We start from the raw sequence: 22832 nt of genomic DNA, 5'->3' as shown, positions 1-22832 counted from the left end.
GTTGATGTTTGACCCTTGACATAGTCTTGATTTCCTTATCGTTTTCTTTTACACAAAACTATTTCTCTGTGATTTTGTTTTTTTATATCTTGAACTTCAAGCTTTGATGTTTAATAATAAGCTAGGAGCACAAAAGCTTAACATATCATTTTACGCGAGTGAAAATTTATCAAGGCTGCAACCTTTATCGTTAGGTCACACCACTAATTAAACATATTATATTGTTACCACTCCAAATCTTGTACCACTCAATTCCAAATAGCACCTTAAACGTAATGAGTTTATCCTTCAGACCAAAAAGCTTAAATCAATATGACAATATGTGCTAAACTTTTAAAGTAATACTAGTAATAGTTTTCAAATAATATTTTCCCACTTTTATTCATGTGTTACTTGAAAGACTATGACGACGATTTCCAGTAATTGGTTTAAGATGGAAGTTTTCTCATGTGATATAAATCTTTCTAGAATTGTAAACTTTCACAGCTATTTTCTAATTACGCATAAACGTGTTTAGTTGTTTAAATATATGGTTGGAGAGGTGGTAGTGGCCATTTATTTCAGGGCCACAAACCAAGACCTCGCCTTTTGGATCCTCCCTTAGACTATGAAAATCCATATTTGTTGTCTTATGAATATATTATGAAAAGGGAAATTAAACCAAATGACCACACAAAAAAATCTATAATTCACTAAATAACCAAAACTCCACCTTCTCTCCTCCTTTCTCTCCTATCTCTTTCTACCTTTTTACTACAAATCTATTTTTTTTTTATGGTTATCCCCACATATAAGCCCTTATGAAAAAGTAATTGTCTTAAATAACTTTTTAATCTGATGGAATTCTCTTAGACCATGTGATGTGCTCCTTAATATCAGTGCTATGTTTGAATCTGAATATATTGTTTTACATCCTAACATATTTCTAGAGGTTTACCACATGGTCTTCTCTTAATTGCTCGGACAAGAGCCTGTGGTAATTCACTAATTCCTAAAATGATAAATAAGACATTAAGAAACTAACAACACACTACTTCTCTTTAGTAGTGATAAAACCACTAAGCTTTTTCTACATCGCTTTGTAAGAGTAATCTATAAAAATTAGGTTTTCTACGTTAGCAGAGAGAAAAAAAATTAGGTTTTCTACATCACTTCGTAAAAGTATTATATAGTATCAAATAGACCTTCAAAAGGTCAAAAGTTTCTGATTTTAAGGGACCGCTAATTACTTTGTATTATTAATTAATTTGTTTTGGTTATGTATTGCATTTTGTTTGTTTAGCCAAACAAATTTGAGATGAGTGGTCTTTACGTGATATTGCAGCGAATCCCTTATGCATGAAAAAATTGAAAATGAGTCAAATCTATGGACGAGAAAATCAAATACGCCGACGTCTGTCATATTTGATAAAATACCAAAGAATTGAACATAAACTAAGGTTAGGAAAACATCTTTTCATAGAATGATTTGTTCAGTTAATATAGAACTGGACTAAATTTTCTCATCAATTCTATAGGTTTTGAATATATACTAATCCTAAAAACATTTCTATAAAGTAACGATATGATTAATTAACCCCCCCCCCCCACGCCCCCCCCCCCCCACCCCCCCCCCCTTCCAAATGTAAAACGAGAGAAACTACAAATGGTTTGAACTACCGGACGATTTACATTAGCAACACAATCCGCCTCAAATGTGGTTTTGTGTATGGCATGAAATTAAATAGTTTTGTTAATACCATACTGATTAGAACCTTTCAAAAAGAAAAGTTGTTCATAAACTTCAGATGAATTCATATATGATAAGATAAATAAAATAAATAGGGTAAACATAAAACAAGAACGCTAGAATTAGTTAGCCGGGTTGGACACGCACATTAGAATGCATTATCGAGAGTATCAAAGTCTTTTGCGTAGCCTTAATATGACCATCACAACCACATGACAATGAATCTCCAAATCACACGTCACGTAATTAAGAGCTATATCTTTCGTACGATGGGCGATGGGATATTGGGATGTACTACCACACTTTAAAGATTATATAATGTATATGACTCATTACGAATATCATTAAACTAAAGATAACGCGAATATTTTTTTGAAATAGAATAGTGGTATGAAAGATGAATTGAAAGAGCACTATTTACGATAGCCACAAGAGTTAGTAGTGTACGTGTGGCGTCCGCGTTCAGTAAGCGGCCGCTAACGCGTTTTCTTTTCCTAGTCTATTGCATATTCCAAGTGTAAGTTGCTCAAATTCAGATTCAGATGCTCATCTGCTCTTAGTTTCTCATGATAAAACAGAAAGGTATTATGGTTTTAATATTTGGTGCATACTTCAAGTATGTTGTATATATGGTGTTTTTGCGTTTGCAAAACAATTCACGTATATATACAAAAAATACGATAGAATTACAAACAATTTAATAGAGAAAGAGGAGGTTGAAGAGCATTGAAGTAATACACAATTATAGAGAATGGGATGACTTCAATTAGAAAATCAGAAAATTTAATAGCATTCATCAGCCCACTGGGATACATCAATGTACCGTTATTTATTAGTCTCTGGACAGCATTCGCTAAATTAAATGTAAATTTGAATCATTACACCAGATTCATTGCGATAACTAAACAATTAAAGTTGCACAAATAAAAAACCACAACTCACTCCTTGAAACACACAGCAGAAATGTTGCTTGATTATCCACGATAGTCTGTCCGTTTCATAAAAAATATTACTCCCTCCGTTCTATAAAGTTACATATTCTAGAGAAAAAACTTGTTTCAAAAAAATCCATTTTTTATTTTTTCAATGCATGTTTTATTAACTAATTGCAAATTTTAAAAAACTTAATTGCACTAATTGATTTTTTATCGGCTTAGAGTTATTAGAAAAAAATAAACACAAAAAATTATGCAAATTTATTTTATTTTATTAAAATGTGTGAAAAATATAGAATATGGATCTTTTAGAAACACAGGAGTATCACTTAGACATACTATTTTACACATATTAGAAAATAATGGATATGTATTTATGTTTTCAATAATTACATTTATTTCACCAGTAGTTGATATCTTGCATATTTGCATTGTTTTAACCATCCATTTTGTATACATTAATCATATAGATTAAAAATTAAGCATTTTTAGGATCCATATTGCATTCATATGTCTTTATCAGGTATTAGGGTGTCATATGGAGTGATTGGAGGTGTTTAGAAGCATTGTGGTTCAAAAAGTAATGAAGAATGAAGATTGGTTGGTTTGGCCGAGTGCAACACGGGTTAATCCACACGGATTCACTTACCCGCGTCGACTCATCAAGAAGAAACAACGACGTTTCAACACAGAGAGAAGAACGCGGGAAGCCATACCCGCACATGAAGATGGAGCTCGACGGCGATATCATGCGGGGAGTCGTACCTGCGCGCATGGAGAGTGAGCTTCGTCGACGATCCAACGCGGGGTGTTGTACCCGCGCGCACGGAGAGACAGCGTCGACGGCCTGACGACGCGGGGTAACCAACTCGGGTTGTCGCCCGTGATTTCTACCAGAGTCGGATCTTTTCTTTAGTCGAATTTAGACATTTTTAAGGGCATTTTAGACGTTTTAAAGGAAGCCATTAGGTTTTCCAAAGAGTTATAAATACTCTTGTAATCTCAAAGTTGGATCTTATCTTGTTTTCTATCTAATCAAAAAACACTTTTAGGTGAAAGATCTAATCTTTATCATTATCTTTTGTGATTGCTTAATTATCTTGATCACTAATCATGATTAACACTAAACCATCATTGATTCTTGGGTTTATCATGGCAGTTAGTGAGTAGTCATCTTTGGATTCATGGGTTAGGATGATTAGGATGATTAAGTGATGATTTAGAACGTTTAGAATATATTAATATGTTTCCTTGTTTGATTGAGTGATCTTAATGCTAATCTAGAGCTGGCCATCTCATATTAGAGATCTAGACATTTCATTGCGTGAAAGGTGTTCGATGAAATGTCTGAGCCAACTCAACATGCTCTTAACTTACCCTACCAAAGACATTTGATGTTGGGGGAGTTTTGATAGTTGAATGATATGTTCTTAATGATTCCTAGCTAGACACAAACCAAAGAAATTTGATGTTTGATCTATGAGAGTAAATGAGCTTTTGTCTTGATAAAGAACTAGCTTAAAAATGTTGAGAGTAAATGAGTTTTTGTCTTGATAAAGAACTAGCTTAAAAATGTTATCTAGACTTAGGGGAATGTGTTGATTGAAGCTTGCATTTTAGATTAAAACTTAGTCATCTAAATTCAAATTCCCATACCTATGGCTCCTCCTTAATCCAATTGCTTGAAAGCTGCTAGTTAGTTGTATTAGAACCTTGTTAGCTTGATTGAATCACCCTATCACTTTGATTGCATTTAGCTTAAGTTTAAGTTTGAACCTAAATTCTCTCTGCATTAAAACTTTTAGAAATGGATTGACATCTTAAATACTACATGATTTGAATTAGGACCCTTGAAAAGTCCATTTCAAATTTGGCGCCGTAACATAAGACTTAGTCTCAAGTAAGGAACAAATCTCAATGTCAAAATCAACTTAGAATTGTGTATGGAAAAACTTGTCATCTACCAGTTGAGCTTGAGTACAAGGCATTGTGGACTGTTAAGTTGCTGAATTTTGACACCAAGAGTGCCAAGGAGAAGAGACTTCTCCAACTCAATGAGCTTGATGAAATTAGACTGGATGCTTTTGAGAACTCAATGATCTACAGGAGAAAACCAAAGCTTTTCATGACAAAAAGATCTTGAAACTTTTAAAAATGGATTGACATCTTAAATACTACATAATTTGAATTAGGATCCTTGAAAAGTTCATTTCAATAGTATTTCAGATCAATGTATTTTACAATTAATATTCAGCTGAAAGTATAAAATGCATTGAAATTTTAAAACGATAATTTTTGTGTAATAAAGAAAAAATATTTTTTCATTGTAATTTCAAGAAAATTTATATGTTGAATTGGTGATTTTTGTTAAAAAAAAAAAAGAAGAATTGGCGATGTAATATTCTTATTTTTCTTAGGAGAATATAATGTCTACTCAACACCAAAATAAATCGATTGGACGAAGACTATTATTATATGTATAGGCTGCTGACAAATTTATTTACACGCTTCCAAATAAAGCATGGTCCGTTAGCAAAGAGGAAACTTCATAACACAACTACTCCCCCACGTAACACCACCACGCGGCGACTCGTAACTGAATGGCCGTGCCAAAATGGAACCTTGTTCTCATAAATTTGAAATTGTTTTTCTTTGGTCAATTATATTGTCTGTTTATTTATAATCTTTCTGTATAGGAACTGTATCATTGATAACATGGAAACTTTTATGAAACGATAAATACCTGTTTTGTATTTTTTTTAAATAAACACTATCACGCACGAATAAATTTTGTTAGAAAGAGGTAAAAATTGGTCCATTAGGTACATGCGCCCCTATAGCATTTATTTGCCATGTGTCAGAGTGTTACCTACACCACAAAGCAAAGACACAACAGTCGGATCCAATCTCATTGCGAGTTCTAATTTATAAAACACACGTTGCTTTTACCAATTTAGATATTTTCATAAAGACTAGTGACAAAAAAAAATTCATAAAGACTACTCCCTCCGTTTTTTAATATAAGTCGTTTTACAGCTATATACGTAGATTAAGAAAACCATTAATTTCTTATATTTTCTAGACAAAAATATAATTAATTATTTACCTAACCACAATTCAACCAATAGAAAAATAGAAGATATATTACCATTGGTCATACAACATTAATTATTAATAAATTTTACATAGAAAACCGAAAACGACATATAATTTGGAACAAAAAAGTTTCTCTAAAACGACTTATATTAAAAAACGGAGGGAGTACCAATCTTTTTTTACTTTTGAGCAAAGACATTACCAATCTAAACATAAACTTTTACCAAAAAAAACTTTTTCAAATCACGAGCACCAAATGAGCTGCAAGAAAGATTATTAATTTTAAAAAGTAAATAAAGATGATTTGTAAAATAAAATCAGATGTTATTAAACAAAAAAAGATGTTATTCTATAATCGAAAGAAATTTATTTTCACTTCCACTGTTGTCCAGTAATAGTCCAATATCATTATAAGATTAGTTGTTATTGTCTTCTAGACATTCTCCAAAACCGAATCGAAAATCTTTCGCATTTAAAACTTTTACTAAACGTTACTATATGATTCAGTATCCTGCTTATTTAATGGATAAACTTTAATTAAGTTTTCTTTTAATGATAGTAGATATAAGGAATATTCTCGATTTACTCCTAAATCCTAACCTTGTCGCGAAAAATTCTTGAAACGTATTTTGAAATTCGTAAAAATATATTAATTTTTAGCAAAGAAAAATTTGTGTAAATATATGAAATTTGTATATACTAATATTTTCTTTGCTAAAAAAATAGTATATATTTTTATAAATATACGAAATTTGTTATAAACAAATATTAATGATAGTATATATTTATATATCCATGGGCCAAATTTGTATAAATATATGAAATTTGTATAAATATATTAATTTTTAAAAATAAAATGAAACGTATTTTATTTTTGGTAATCCAAAAGGAACATCTTTTTTCTTCACCAAAAGGAACATATCATCTAAGGAATTGTTTGGTACAGGCAATGTGAATAAAAGTTGGGCCAATGGAGAAGAAACAATCAATATGTACACGCAATGTTGTTTTACTTCTTTTTTTTTACAGTTGATACATGAAGTTCATTCCACGTAATGGCATAACCGTAACAGTAGTGTAGACCAGCAAGATACACGATTAAATTTCGAAATATACTTAAAAAGACTAGCGTTTACTTTTTTTTAACAGAAAAAACACTAGTATTCACAATTGTAAATGAACACTAGTTAAGAGTTTTGTAAAAAAAAAGACAGTACTGGGTTAATATGTAAAAACACCACCTGAATAATCACTCACTGACGTAGTCAGTCACGTAAGATTTTTTGCAGTTTCTTTAATTAGTGAAAATGTAAAAAAAAGGTGAAAAGAGAAAAAGAGAAATGGGGAAATGGGCCCCATGGGCCGAATCCAACTTGCCTCAGTCATCACCTTCTCCTAACTAAGCTTTTCCTCCTATATAAACAATACCACTTCCCCTTCATCAATCTCACACCCTTCTCCCTCACTTTCCGCTCTGTTTCTCTTTGCATTTTCCCCGAGAAACTTCACATTCTCGTCCCCCTTCTCTCCATATAAATCCATTATCTCTCTCTCTGCATGGTCGGGGAATAGAATCTGTTGTTTCTCAAATTCGTAAAAAAAAAACCCTTTTTTTTTAAATTAAAGTCTCCACCTTTCTTCTGAAACATTCACCGTGGAGATTCTCGGATCAGGCCGCGCTGCTCGTGGTGGGTTTCACGGCGGCGACAGATACATCTTCTGCCTTCTCCTGAGGGGGTAGCCGAGGCTCCGGCCTCGGCGGTTTTCAAACCCCTTACCTTCACAAAATCTGGTAATCAAAAAAATCAAACCTTTCGAATAGATTCGTCAAAAACAGAGTATTGAATCAAGATGCCTGCTTTAGCTTGCGTCGACACCTACACCACCGACGTGTTCATCCCACCGTCACCACAGCCTTCCTCCACCGCCGCCGTCGTCGACACGTGGAGCCCCTCTCTCTCCTCCTCTCTCTACCGCATCGACGGATGGGGAGCTCCTTACTTCTCCGCCAACTCCTCCGGCAACATCTCCGTTCGCCCTCACGGCTCCAACACTCTCCCTCATCAAGACATCGATCTGTTGAAACTCGTCAAGAAAGTAACAGATCCGAAACAAACCGGCGGTTTAGGATTACACCTCCCGGTTATCGTCCGGTTCCCTGACGTTCTTAAAAACCGCCTCGAGTGTCTCCAATCCGCGTTCGATTTCGCGGTACAGAGCCAAGGGTACGAGTCTCATTACCAAGGAGTGTACCCGGTGAAATGCAATCAAGACCGGTTCGTCGTGGAGGACATTGTGAGATTCGGATCTCAATTCCGGTTCGGTTTAGAAGCTGGCTCTAAACCGGAGATCCTCCTCGCTATGAGTTGTTTATGTAAAGGCAACAACGAAGCCTTTCTTATATGTAACGGCTTCAAAGACGCTGAGTATGTCTCGCTAGCTCTGTTGGGAAGGAAGCTAGCGTTGAACACTGTGATTGTGTTGGAGCAAGAAGAGGAGCTTGATCTTGTTATCGATCTTAGCCACAAGATGAACGTGAGGCCTGTGATTGGTTTACGAGCCAAGCTTAGGACTAAACACTCTGGTCACTTCGGTTCAACTTCGGGTGAGAAGGGGAAGTTCGGTTTGACCACTACTCAGATAGTTCGTGTGGTGAGGAAGCTTAGTGAAGCTTGTATGCTTGACTGTCTCCAGCTTTTGCATTTCCACATCGGCTCGCAGATCCCATCCACTTCGTTGCTATCTGATGGTGTCTCAGAAGCTGCTCAGCTCTACTGTGAGCTTGTCCGTCTCGGCGCGAACATGAAGGTTATAGACATTGGTGGCGGGTTGGGGATTGACTACGACGGGTCTAAGTCCGGAGAGAGTGATCTCTCTGTGGCTTATACTCTCGAGGAGTATGCCGAAGCTGTTGTAGCTTCTGTTAGGTTTGTTTGTGAGAGGAGATCAGTGAAGCATCCTGTGATATGTAGTGAAAGCGGAAGAGCTATCGTCTCTCATCACTCAGTGTTGATCTTTGAAGCTGTCTCAACGGTTAAACATCAAGCTGATCATGATGATATTCAGTTTTTGCTCGAAGGTGATGATTACGAGGAGCTGTACTCTGCTGTGATGCGTGGGGATCAAGAAAGGTGTTTACTTTATGTGGAAAAGCTGAAGCAGAGATGTGTTGAAGGATTTAAAGACGGTGTTTTGAGCATTGAGCAGTTAGCTTCTGTTGATGGGTTATGCGAATGGGTTTTAAAGGCTATTGGCGGGTCGGATCCGGTTCAGACTTACAATATCAACCTCTCGGTTTTTACCTCGGTTCCTGATCTTTGGGGGATTGAGCAGCTGTTTCCTATAGTCCCCATCCATAAGCTCGACCAGAGGCCGGGGACGCGTGGCGTCTTGTCGGATTTGACGTGTGATAGTGACGGGAAGATTGATAAGTTCATAGGCGGCGAGTCCACCTTGCCGTTGCATGAGCTGGAGAGTGGTGGTGGGAGGTACTTCTTGGGGATGTTTCTTGGAGGGGCTTACGAGGAGGCGCTCGGTGGAGTGCATAATTTGTTTGGTGGGCCGAGTGTTGTGCGTGTCTTGCAGAGTGATGGGCCTCATAGCTTTGCTGTGACTAGAGCCGTGCCGGGGCAGTCCTCTGCTGATGTTCTTAGGGGAATGCAGCATGAGCCGGAGATGATGTTTGAGACGTTGAAGCACCGAGCAGAGGAAGTGATGCATAGAAAAGGTGGTGAAGGAGAAGATGATGATGAAGGGGAGTTTTGTAATGTGGCGGCTTGTCTTGATCGTTCGTTCCACAACATGCCGTATCTAGCGACCGAGGAGGTATTGTCTATGAGTAACTCTCTTTCGGATGCGGTCAGTAACCTTGGCTTTTACTACTGCGATGAAGACGGGTTTGACTACCTCTCTGCATGAGGAAAGGTGGTCGTGTGGTTTGCTGTTGTTGCATTCTTGTATTGTCGTAATGTTTCTTTTTAATAAAGTAGTAAAATAATCACAATGATGAGATTCATCGTTGTTTAATGTTTTTAATTAGAGGATCCGATGATGAAAGTCTTTTGTGAAATTCGGATCTTTGTAATGTTATTTGATGTTTGAAATGTAACGTTCTTGTTTCAAAAATTAAATATAATGGATGCATGGTGCTACAAATTCTTTTCATTACTGTAAGAATTTAATGAAATGGTAGAGACTTTTGTTTAGTAGTCCTTTATTACATAATATACACACGTTTCATTTGTCTAGTAGTCCTTGTATCAGTTACGTATCGCCGCATCTTGAAGACATGAACGGCGACGTGGGCGATTGTGAGTAAAAGAGAGAGAGTGTGACAACACACATTACATATGCTAGATTCTGACATTTATGTGTTGCTACTTACTCACTTCTTTATTTAATTATGCTTTGGGAAGCGGTTCAGTGAACGACTGATTGATATGCGTGGCTCATGTTTTGTGTGTTTTTGGTAGTTGCATCATTCAATAATTTCTGTATTTTTGGGTTATTGGACCGCTTGTTGGAATATTTTTCCTTTTACTTGGAGGTAATTTTGGAAAAAATAAAATAAAAGATATTCGAGATAATGTGTTGTTTTCATTTAGTTGTCTGGTTGTTGGCTATCATGCTAAAAAGCATATAATTCTCCTAAAAAGAAAGATTAAAATTTAAAGGTAAAAAAGTTTGACGAATATGGTTTAGTATCCTATGGTTCATGTTCATGTTTATCTGCTTGTAGATGATGGTGTCACTTTGTGGTGTATGTTTGTTGATATATTATACAATGTTGTACTTATAAACATAGGAATCATATTTCTAAACAGAGAGTGAAATTAAATAAGCATAAGAAAAAATTGTCGATTTCTTATCATTCTAAACGATTTATTAAAAATCACATGACCCATATAATGATCACACGAGAGTCTAACGTAGAAGTTAGAACCATCATGTTATTGTTAGTTATGCATCCCAGTAGTGGTTCTTTCCCTTCACTTTAGAAGACAAGTGTTAGTATGGATTCGAAATCAGAATTGGTTGTAAAGATCAATCAAGTACATGAACATATAGCTAAAGAAACAGATGAAGATGTATATATAAGAAATGTAAGAAGTTGTACATTAACGTGAATGTGATTATACACTGATATGCATTCATTTTGCACCATAGCTTTTAGGAAAGTTAAAATATCACATAATTGTATTTTTTAAAACTGCAAGCTACAAAGTAGCATATTATAACTAAATTTATTAATTAGCAAAATGTAGTGCAGCTAAACGGATTAATATACTAAATATCTTCTCCATTAAAAGAGAAGTACTATTTTTATCCACCATAAAAAAAGTCACAATATGTCCATTTCATTAATAACATAATATAACATAATAATCAATAAGAATATTATAATAAATAAATTTTAACTATAAATTTGAATTTTATTTTTAGTTATAGAAAAATCTGTTGAAAAAAATCTAACAAAATCTTACTAAGCATTTTAATTTTTTTTTAATTAAATAATGTTTAATTAATTTCGTAACTAATGATATAATTCAAATTAATATTAATTAAATTTTAATATAAAACAAAAAAAATTATATGTTTTTTTTTAAAAAATTTATAATTATAATTTGTATTTCATTAATAGAAGTATTATATAAAAATATATTAAACTGGTAAATTAACTTATTTAATTTTTTAGAAAAGCTTTCATATAAATAAATTATCATTTACCATTAAACGGGTTAAAATAAATTAACTACATAATATTTTATACCAAAATAAAGTTATTAACATATGTAGAAATTTTATTTCTACAGCTATATATTTTTCAAAAAATTTACGTTGAAGAAGATTCTTAATTTGATTATTTCAAATTATATATTAATTGTACCAAACTTGAAAATGTAATAACAATTAATAAAAAAGTAAAAAACATAAACAAATCACTATATATTAATAAAATAATAAGAAACCTAAACAATAAGATTTAATAGTTATATAATACATAACACTAAAATATAAATCATATATTTAAAAATTGTATGATAATGTCAAAGTTTATAAAGTAAAAAATACCCGCACGAATGTGCGGGTTAAATTATAGTATATTCTATTAAAAGAGGATCATGCCCTATTGATAAGGTTTAGTACAAGTATTTTTCTATTTATTTAAGGAATCTACATATATAATTTTTTTTCTCAACTGAATCTAAACACAATTGAATAAACGTACTCCATTTCGTAACATTCAATTTAGAGTTCGAATGGAGGGTGGGAAAAAGACGTATGACACACTTAGATGTGCGTACTGCACTCAAAGTTCTCATTCATTATTTGTTTTTTAATTGTGGTTCAATTCACTGTATATAGTAATGAACTGCTTATGGTTCAAATTTGTGAGTGAAAAATTATGAACCACTGCTACAGTACGTACACAACAATACTTGAGTGTTTCTAGCAGTTCTTATTCTTCTTCTTTAAAAAAAATATATCTATATATATTCTTTTACTTGTATAATATGTAGCTAAGCTAAAATAGCTTTAATCTTATAATGCTTACAAACGTTTAGTCTTAAACAAAAGAATAAGAATTATTTTGATTACATATATTTTACTATTAGATATCATACTTTATTTTTTTACAATATTTTTTTTTCTTTCAATTTTTTATTTTTTTTAAAACGGATGTGTTAATTAATATTAAAACTCAAAAATTATTATACTATTTTACCAAAAAAATTATACCTATTTTAACATCATCAAAATTTGATATATATTTAATTTACACCTCTTTTTATCAAAATATAATTATTTTTAGTTTATCCAATTCATATACATATTTAATTCTAAAACTAAAAATAATAGTATATATGTTTAAATAATTTCCTATTATATTTTTGAATACACTTTTATCATTCACTTATAATTTTTTTTTAAAACTCCTTTAATTTATGACAATATATATATAGTATTATAAAATTTTATATTAATTAATTTAAATTTGTACAGTAATTTGGACCATTTTTTATCCACTTTCACCATTCAAACATATGTTTTAAACCGTAAGATCCGCTAGATCCATACTTGTACCGCTCGATCCGCTTGATCCACTTTTGTTCCGCTCAATCTGCTTGATCCGCTAGATCCGCAACGCTTGATCCGTTTTTTCCATTCGGAGCCTTAATGTAATCTCACAATACACGGGATTCACTTCTCTCCGCTACATATTATTTGTCATTTTTAGATATTAATAATTGTTCTTTCATTTGATTTATACCAAATGCAGATGCATTGGGTAAACAACGGTTACAGTAAATTGTATATATCAAAGTCTATAACAAACAATTAACAAACAGAGGAAGTAGTACATGTAATTATTTATTACTCTATTAAAACAAGAATATGATATACTGATATAGGTTTAGTCCAAATATTTTACTACAATTATTAAAACTAATTTTTTTTTTACAAAAGAAACACAAATATAATTTAAAACTAATATAAAAATTAAAATTTTAAAAAATATAAAATAAAAAATATATCTGTCCTTTGAAGGACGGGTCAAAATCTAGTAATTTAATTAAAAAGCAACACTAATATTACATATTGCTATGCTAGTAGCCTTGTAGGTTACATACAAAAAGTTCATTTTATAAAAAAGATTAAAAGCTCATAGCATATTCTTTTTATTTATGTTTTCTTTTTGGGGTTAAGGATACAACGTAAAATTGATTCTTAGACAAAGAAAAGTTGTGTTTGGTGGTGTTTTGTCTGCGTTAGGATACTTAGACAAAGAAAAGCTGTGTTTGGTGGTGTTTTGTCTGTGTTAGGATACTTAGACAAAGAGAAGTTGTATTTTTTTTTGTCGCAAATATACATATGACATTGATACTATGTTCTGTATTTGATTTATTTACTAGGTGTAAGTCATCATATCTTCAAAATATGATGGTAAATTGGGAATCTGAACTATATAATAAATTTTAAAACAATCTTTTTTATCATCAAGCTCTATTTTCTTTGGCTAAAATTGAAACAGTATTTGGGTAGAATCCAATCCTATAACATATATGCTTTGAGTATTTATCAATTTGGGCTTGGAATCAGCATTTTTGCTATCAAGTTGATCTTTTACATTTCTCGACCATGGTCCTTAAAAATACCCAAGTGGTGCGTGACGACATAAGTGTGCTGGGACCGGTCCAGATTCCCAGGTTGGATATACGATCTGTGATCTAATACCATTCCTACCTATCCAAACTTTCCGACCTGTGGACAATGGTTCAAGATTGAATATCCAATAGATTTGGAGTGTGTTGATACTCTGCGTTTTTGGACAAGTTGATTGTCAAAACAAGTGACAGAAGAACAAACAATTTATGAGCCATTGTAGGTAAAACATAATACACTTTTGTTGTTTACTGATAAGTTTTCATGAACTTCCATGATTCATGATGACATGCTTGTTTTAGATTGAAAGAAATATAAAACAAGTTGAAACAACAAACAAGAGTGTCTTATTGAAACGAAACATCTTTTGAAAACTACAATTTGTTGTCACTCAAAGTTTCAACTTTTGAAAGTCTTGAATTTTATCCTCTGAACCATATGATGCTTCAATCTGCAATAGATAACAAACACCATCGAAACTTAGCAACTTTGTGGTACTGCTGCGGCTTTTTTATCACAGAAAAGACGTAAATGAGACTGAAACGAAACTATTTGGTAGGTTACATTAAGCATCTGGTAGCTATCCAACTTACCTTTATTGATGGATATGAAAACAAGAAAGTTAGGTTCATGGGTTGTCTTCTTGACCATAGTTGTACACGATCTCAATCTACATCAGTCAGAAGACAAAAAAATCAGCATTTGTGAATAAGAGAGTGAGATCATGACATTGGAAAATGCAGAGAAGAAAAAATTACCCCAGCAGGTGGAGTGGGGTTTCTACAGAACTTAGAGCCACCAGGAGCCCATGGAACTACAAATAAAAAAGTGAGTTGTTAAGTTCTTGTTCTCTAGCCTGAGAGTGAGAGGGGTTTCAACAAACATGTCTTCCTATCAAACCTACCCACACGATTCATTCATGGGTCGAGATGCTTACCGATGTAAGGATCAGGGTGCCGCCACTTGTTGTATTCTGCTTCACCATGAGCAATCAGTTTGTCGATTCTGTCAACATCCTCCTACAAGAAGCCACAATTAAAGGAACAAACAATGAGAAACAAAGACGATATCTTCAAAAGGGTAAATACACGCAACCACTAATGTTGTTATCTAGTTAGTAGTTGGAAGAATACATAATTTCACTGTAACTTAAGTAGATGAAATTAACATGGAGCTAAATGCATCGCCAAAAGCAGCACAAGAACTATGGAACACCATTTCAAGTTTTCTCTTTTCTTGTAAGTATGTTAACACGAGTGAACCAAGCTCGCACATTTCAAGTATTTTATATTAGAAGGAAGCTGAACACCTAAGTCTAGAAGACAAGAGTAATCAAAAACACTCCATCCACAGCAAAAAGCCTTCAACTTTCTCATCAAAACACTCTATTCACATCTAAAGCCCCAAACTTTCTCATCATTACACTCTTATACTTCGCTCTAACGTCACTCTCTACCAAATTAAATCAAATCAAATCAAAGAGAAACAATACCACATCTTGGTTGGCGTTGAACTTCTCGCGCAGATCAGACGCCTGAAAATGAAAGTAAGAGATCAATGAACCCCAAAACGCGAAGAAAGAGTCCAAAGTCCGAATCGGAGATCTGATCTGAGGAATAATTAATAGAACTTACGTCTCGGTAGAAAATGTGACGATGAACAGCCCAATTGAGAGTATCCTTAAGGGCACGTCGATAGAGGATTCGAACCCTCTCCTTCTGCGCCGCTCGCCGCGCGAAATACGCCGCCGTTGAAACTCCGCTCATTCTCCTGCCTTCCGATTGATTTTTGCGAGACCCTCTCTCTCTCTCTTCCTCTATCTGATTTCTCTTTTACAACAGTCGAAACCTTCTGTCTGAGTTAGAGGGAATAGAGAAAGAAAAAAACATTCAAGTGGCCCAGGGATTGGAGTTTGAATTTGGCCCATCGTTAACGGGCCTAAACCAATTTAATGAAAAAGGAGGAGAAAAAAATGTTAACTCCGTTGCCAGGACTCGAACCCGGGTCTCTCGGGTGAGAGCCGAGTATCCTGACCAGCTAGACTACAACGGATTGTTGGTTAGTTAGGTGATATTATATTTCTATTTACAAATGACTTGTTCTGAGAGTTGCTTCGATTGTGAGAATCTTGTGTTTCTAGTGGATACTTTTGACTTTATAATTCGTTTTACTCCATACTGTCATTACATTTCTTCTGGTTGTGGAGATTGTTTTAGGAACAAAGTACTAATTTTGTAGGATTCAATGGTTTTTTTTTCCTCCTTTTTCATTGAAGTATTGTGAATTTACAAGTATGATAAACAAAGTATTTAATTTGGTTGATGACTTGATGCATTATTAACGATTATAGTTGGGTTTGGGGAAGATCAGAAAGAGATAGCACGTGATAAATTACCTTTTCTTTTGGGATCTAGTATGTGAAAGAACACTTATGAAACTACTGACCAAAGGGTCCATGGAACTGTGGTCTTTCTATTGTAAGACTTTGTGTAGCAATTGAGATATAAATTACAACTTATAGCTAGAATATTAAAGGCGGTAAATGATAATGTGATATTATGTTTGTGTTTAATCATGTTGTCCCCAGAGCCTAAACATGAATATTTTATGCTTTCCAAAAGTTATATTGTGTGTTGTGTTGCTATGAAGAACAGTTTATTAATGTATCAAAACTTGAAAAGTTATCACTCTTAACTCTTCTTGGTTCTTTGTGAAGGAGAGAAGTCATTTTACTGTTTGCCTGAGACAGAAAACTGGCAATATGCTGAATATGCAAAAATAGAACTAGATTTGAAATCAGCTTTGTCTCTCTCTTTTCTAGTATACCATAATATTTATGGATTTTTCAGAATAATTGTACCATTTTGCATTTGTTTTCTCAGATTGTTTTAGCTTTATAGTTTACCAAATACTTCAAAAAGTCTACACCACTTCACATGGACCGAAATCATTCTAAGTAGTAATGGTGGTGGTCTCACATCACTAAAAAAATACATAATCTAGAAGAAACCTTTTTTATAGACTAATTCCAAAACAGCTTCCAATGTTATGGAGCAAGTTGCTAGATTAAAACACTAAGGATAATGTTAAAAGTAGGTTTAGTTTTACCTAAGTCTTATCTACCATGTTAATGGCAAATTTGACTTGGTCTGATTTAGTAGTAGCTTCACCTGTCTCTTCAACCAACACTTTACTCTTCCTCAGCTCCATAACCTTCCTATGAAGATTTGAGTGGATCTCATTCGAGAAAGTCGGGCTAGCCGCCGGTCTGTATTCCGGACATAGTCGACCGGACTTAAACCGGACTCCACATGCATTACATAAGGTTTTTGGACCGACCGGACCGGTTCTCCACTGAGGTGTGTTGTTTGTGCCACAATGGCAGCATCTTCTTTGAAACACAACAGCCGTTTCTTGCTTCTTCTTCCTCCCCTGCTCTCCTGTTGCATGTTGCTTTGTTGAAACGAGTGGCCAAACCCTGTCACCGGTTAAGCTGTTCCGAGACCGTTTGGTTCTTGGTTTAACTGGAACTGAAGATGAGAAGCTTGCTTTGGTTTTGTGGGTTTGTGTGAAGAGAAGTGAGACCTCTGGTGATGAACAATCATCCACAACACGAGATACCCATTCAAGCTCTTCCACATATTCATCCTAAATATCAGAAAATAAATATCAAATTTAAAAAAAAAATTAAATAAGTTTCTATTAGTTATAAGAATATATACCGGCAAAGAAGGAAGTTGATCAAACATGCAAGGTTGTGAACTATAGATACAACAATCTTGTTCTTGTTCTTCTTGTGAAGAAGTAACTGAGACAAGTTCTTCTTCTTGACCTTCCTCTGAGAAATCTAGAAAACACTCAACGGAGAAATCTTCAGCAGAAGAAGTTCGGCTTAATTCCTCAGATGACACAGTCACCTGATGCTTTATAGCTTCACCTCTCAGACTTGCCTTTAGGGCTCTAGCTTCTGTCCACAGCTCCATTCACTCTTTCTTTCATACATACATATAAAATATTTCAAGTTTCAATTATCACTTGACATATATAACTCTTAACTATTACAACAACCATACAAATAAAATAGCTAAAAAGCTAAACCTTATGATCTACATAACCGTCTGCGCATGCAAACTTCAGACAAGTTGTAAAACTGAAAAGAGTAAAGAGAGGTATGGTTGAGGGATATGCTCATCATAATTCTTTACCTGATAAAGAGGAAGATGAGAGAAGAGCTGACTAGAGAAGGCGAAGAAACAGAGTAGAGAGATATGGACAAAGTAAGAGGGCACTGAAATTAATCCATGATTCTTGAAGGGGTTAAAAGGTAAAATAAAGACTTTATGTTTGGGCTTCTTCCGATTCCAAAAGTTAAAGCTCTTTTTCTTCTTCTTTCTTTTCCCCTAACTTATTTTTCTTAATAGTTTCTAGTTTGTGGAATATTACATATCTTATTTCATGAATGATCCTACATTAGTATTTCAGAATCAATGCTTTACTCTTCTTTATTCGCCTCTTCATTTTGTTGTAAAATGAAGTGTCCTTTCTTTCTTTCTTAGTTTTTTTTTTTTTTTTGAGAAAGGGCTTTCTTTCTTTCTTAGTTTTATGCTTTTTGTTCTTGAAATGTTTTGTTTTGGTTTCTGCTTTATTTGTTTATCTACGCACAAGAATTATCGATTTAATTAACATATTTTGTGTATAAAAGCCAAACAAAAGTAATGATTTACTTGTCCATACGTCAAGATTCTTTGTTTTTGTTGCCTTCATTTTCTTTGGACCTAATCAATGGGTTCGCTACGTGTATGTCTAGCTTGGGTTTATCTTTCGTCAGAAATTGATAAGTCAGGTCTGTTTCACATATTACTCAATACAATTTGATTGATTTTTATAATATCTTTTTTCTATATATATTAATATTATTGTGAAGGGTTAATATCATGCCTCTTGTCGATGGCTATCTAGCTTGTCTTGTTATAAGGGTTGACAATTTCTTCTTACGAAATGCTGAAAAGTATTTTACAATGGTGAATTTGTTAATCAAAACTAGTGTTATAAAAGTTACTCACTGGTTATATATACCGTCCGATATTTCCCGATATCAACATGGGAAGGTCAAGGTGACTTCCTCTACTATAGCCTTAAATACATTTTTTACGTTATATAATACTTGCATTTTTTTTAGAGATGTAAGTATAGAAACGTTTTTATTTTTAGAAATATAAATTAAATTTTGATTACCAAAAAAATAAAAAAAATAAATTTTACAATTTGTAGTGTGACAAACAAAGTTTACGCCATTATACAGTGAACGTTCCCATGCAGCTCCGAAAGGCCAATATAAAAGCCTCCCCAACCCTCGTTGTTCTGCTATAAAAAAATTTGAATATATAAATTCAAAGCAAATATTCAAATTCAAATTCGATTAAAACACTTAATTTCTCAACAAAAACAGCATAAATAAAGTTCAATAGAACGGTTTAGCAAAAAAAAAAGTTCAATAAAACGAAACCTAAAAAAGCAATTTACCACTGCCAGAAAAAAGGGAGAAGCGTGGGGTTTTGGTAGTGATGGGAATGGGGAAGGTGCAAGCCACCGTTGGAGTGGAGCTTCATCAAAGCACCACTATAGCCAAATCCTTTTAAGGATCTAACAATAAATTTATTTATAAAAGACAAGAGTAAGAACTGTGAAAGAGGAATAAGAATAACCCAAAATACAATTAAGCAGCACAAATTTAATAACAATTGGCTAATGGTAGTGTATTAAAGCACAAGTAAAATTCTAATTTTAGTGTTTTTTTTTGGCAATCTATACTATTAAAAGGAAAGGAGTTTTGGAAAAACTACCTATGAAAAGTTGTTGGATTATTTCATTAGACTTAGCTATTTTTTTTGTCTCACTTTATATTTCTCTAATTATTTCTAACTATTAAGGGCTTGCTATATATTTCTCTAACTATACATCTACATTATGAGTCGAAAAATCTACCTACTCATTATTAATTATTTCTATTATATATAACTAAAGTTTATAAGTACATTTTTAACACGTATATTCTTTCGTTCTCTTTCTGCTGATACAAATTTTTCATTCAGCAAAAGATACCTACATAAAACAGACTCACAAAATAAATATTTATTGCTTCACTGTATCTATATTTATAATTCTTTGAAGCTTGGTGTTACAAAATAAATATCTACACGACTTCAAATGGTAAAAGCGATGATTCTGACAATGGCATCATGTACTTGGTGCTTCGAAAATATTATCATTTACGAAATTATATACTCTTCATGGATTATCGGTTTAGGTAGAAAAATAGTTATATATATTTTCAAACTTTCACATATTAACATTCGGTGAATCTTAAATATGTATTATAATTAATTAAAATGTAAAAAATAACATTTTAATAAATTTTCTATTTTTCGACTTAACAACTTTAAAATATCCAAATATTTTTATGTCATTTTGTTCATTCAAAATATCTAAGTCAAATAATTAGCTCAAAATATAGTAATATACTAAATCATTTTCTAGATTTTGCATAAGATAGTAGATCAACAATTGTCAAATACGGAAATTCATCGTTACGGGTGATATGATATTTACATTATAATATATTGAAAATCAGTTATAACAAATAAAAGCATAAACTTATTTATGGAACTTGAAAACATATTTTATTGACGGGAGATTTAGTTGAAATTGCACATCAAATCTTTACTATTAAAAGGGAAATATTATTAAAAAATCTACTTAAACAAGATTGTTAGACCATTTCATTTGACTTAACTATTTTTTGGTCTTACCTTATATTTCTCTAACTATAAAAATACTTTACATATTTTTTATAATTTAAATGAACTCATTTATTATTTCTCATAATCTATTATATAATTACTCTAAAAATAAATCCTTATGAATATAGACAGATTATTCAAACATGTTTACACATGACGTGATCATTACCACATATAGTTCAATTATTAGTATAAAATTTTCAATGGTTTAGTTATGTTTAATATAGGCTGTAATGGAGAATTCTCTGGTTTGTAACAATTTTTTTTTCATTTTTACGTAAATTGAAAACTAAAAGCCTTAATGTTAACTATTCTTTTTTTAGCAAAAAATGTTAACTATTCAACTCTGAAACATTAATTTAATTAATTACATGCAATCAATCATTAAGATTTGATGTTGCATTCTTATATATGAACTAAATGATTAATCTTATCATAGAAAAATCAAATGGGTCTAAACGAGTTAGAGATTTAAATGAAACTAGATTTTGACCCGCACGCCTGTGCGGGTGTATTTTAAAAAAAATATGATGCTATTTGCTTTTTATGTCACTATTTAAGGTTGGGCAAAAAACTCGAATTCGAAGAATCGAACCGATCCCAATCCAAATAAGTAGTACTAAATCCGAATCAGAATTGGTTAAATATCCGAATTATTCAAAATTTTGTTATTTGAAGAATTGAAACATAATCCGATCTGAACCGAATTATTTTTAATATATATAAAAACATCCAGAATATATATGATACTTTTAAATTCGCATAAATGCTTGAAAATATATACAAATAATTAAACATAAATATCTTAAATAGTTAAAAAATACTCAAAACTCCAAAAATACTTAAATAATTATTAATTCTCTATCCAAATATTTAAACCAAACCTATTTAAATTGGTTATCCAAATCAGAACCAAATCTTCAAAGATCTGAACTGAACACGAAATCCCAAAAAAATCAGAAAACGAACCCGAACGCCCACCCATAATCACTATATATATAATCCATATATCTGTTATCATAGGTTACAAAATATGTGTTATCATATAATTAATAGTATTTTATACGTACCATCAAATAAGTTTTCTTATAATTAATAATATTTTATACGTACAATCATATAAATAATCACATATATTATATTTTAAAATTTAATGTGAAATATAAAAACCATAATTTAAGTTGTTGTTTGAAATTGAGCTTTGTATTGTAGTTTTATTACATATATTGAAAACATTTTTATAATAGTTACTGGAAAATATGTTAGTAAAAATCAAATTTTGAATATATGTATATTTTTGAATGAATTTTTGATATAAATCAATTTTAAATTATTATTTTGATTTGAATATATATATATCAAGTAACATAGACCCATTACTTTTTAATATAATGTAATGGACTTTCAATTTTTTTAGTAGCATAAGCCCATTATTTTTTTTTCTAACTTACTACTATCCATGTTTCCAAACAATACTATTTTTTTAACTACTATTCATATTGCCAAACAATCTCATTTTGTACTTGAGTTTTAATAAGATAGATTTCGGCAAATAAGACTCACAAACAATGAAACTTTGTTGTAGACTGAATACAAAAAGTCTTACAAAGTTATAATGTATACTCTATATGATATATGTTTTGCATATATCAAATTGGTTTAAGATTAGAACAAAATTGAGAAGTCTTAAATTAAACCGGATTAAACCATTTTAGCTATAAACAGGTCTACGTAAGTATATAGATGGTTTCATTGTCCAAATGTGAAATAGTCAGAATACTGATTTTTTGTAAAAAAAAATAAAGCTTTTTGTGTCAAATAAATTTTAACCGGTTTGGTTTGGTATATACATATAGCTATTATTAGGTGATAAAAAAGATTCACTTTCTAAAATAAATACTATAAATGAAAATATATAATGTCAATCAACGTTGCCTTTATAACCAAATGAAAGCTAGAAGGCTAATTAACAGATTACAAATACTAGGTGCTGACACCCCGCGCAAGCGCGGGGCTGGTTACTTTGGATATCGGTGGGACGGTAAGATTTACGGGCTGTTGGTATTGTTTAAGATTTGTGCAAATTAAAGAATAAAATTTATCGGA

The 22832-nt window shown here is 32.4% G+C and overlaps 3 protein-coding genes and 1 non-coding gene across 6 annotated transcripts; 1 reads left to right on the top strand and 3 right to left on the bottom strand.

The window, feature by feature from the left end:
- Positions 1-7192: 7192 nt before the first annotated feature.
- LOC103862369 (arginine decarboxylase 2) lies at positions 7193-9927 on the top strand. The gene has a single exon (XM_009140074.3). The coding sequence runs from the start codon at positions 7612-7614 to the stop codon at positions 9676-9678; it is 2067 nt and encodes a 688-aa protein (XP_009138322.1). The 5' UTR covers positions 7193-7611; the 3' UTR covers positions 9679-9927.
- A 4187-nt stretch (positions 9928-14114) lies between these two features.
- Positions 14115-15798, bottom strand: LOC103862368 (NADH dehydrogenase [ubiquinone] 1 beta subcomplex subunit 9). The gene is made up of 6 exons (XM_009140073.3): positions 15561-15798; positions 15419-15460; positions 14864-14945; positions 14685-14740; positions 14520-14596; positions 14115-14377 (listed from the first exon to the last, which is right to left on the bottom strand). The coding sequence occupies exons 1-5, from the start codon at positions 15690-15692 to the stop codon at positions 14555-14557; spliced, it is 354 nt and encodes a 117-aa protein (XP_009138321.1). The 5' UTR covers positions 15693-15798; the 3' UTR covers positions 14115-14377; positions 14520-14554.
- A 107-nt stretch (positions 15799-15905) lies between these two features.
- Positions 15906-15978, bottom strand: TRNAE-CUC. Its single transcript has one exon. It is a non-coding gene; the product is annotated as a tRNA-Glu (tRNA).
- An 831-nt stretch (positions 15979-16809) lies between these two features.
- LOC103862367 (GATA transcription factor 3) lies at positions 16810-21367 on the bottom strand. 3 transcript variants are annotated; one of them, XM_033288207.1, is made up of 3 exons: positions 18025-21367; positions 17649-17918; positions 16810-17574 (listed from the first exon to the last, which is right to left on the bottom strand). In XM_033288207.1, the coding sequence occupies exons 2-3, from the start codon at positions 17907-17909 to the stop codon at positions 17035-17037; spliced, it is 801 nt and encodes a 266-aa protein (XP_033144098.1). In that variant the 5' UTR covers positions 17910-17918; positions 18025-21367; the 3' UTR covers positions 16810-17034. The 3 variants fall into 3 exon arrangements, with proteins under 3 accessions (XP_033144098.1, XP_009138319.1, XP_009138318.1); XM_009140071.3 differs by having other exon boundaries at positions 17649-17914; positions 18132-21366; XM_009140070.3 differs by having other exon boundaries at positions 18132-21363.
- Between the last annotated feature and the right edge of the window lie 1465 nt (positions 21368-22832).

Source organism: Brassica rapa, chromosome A03 (genome assembly GCF_000309985.2).
Source record: "Brassica rapa cultivar Chiifu-401-42 chromosome A03, CAAS_Brap_v3.01, whole genome shotgun sequence".
NCBI lineage: Eukaryota > Viridiplantae > Streptophyta > Magnoliopsida > Brassicales > Brassicaceae > Brassica > Brassica rapa.
Note: the sequence above shows the minus strand (reverse complement) of the source record. Positions and strands in the feature narration are given on the sequence as shown.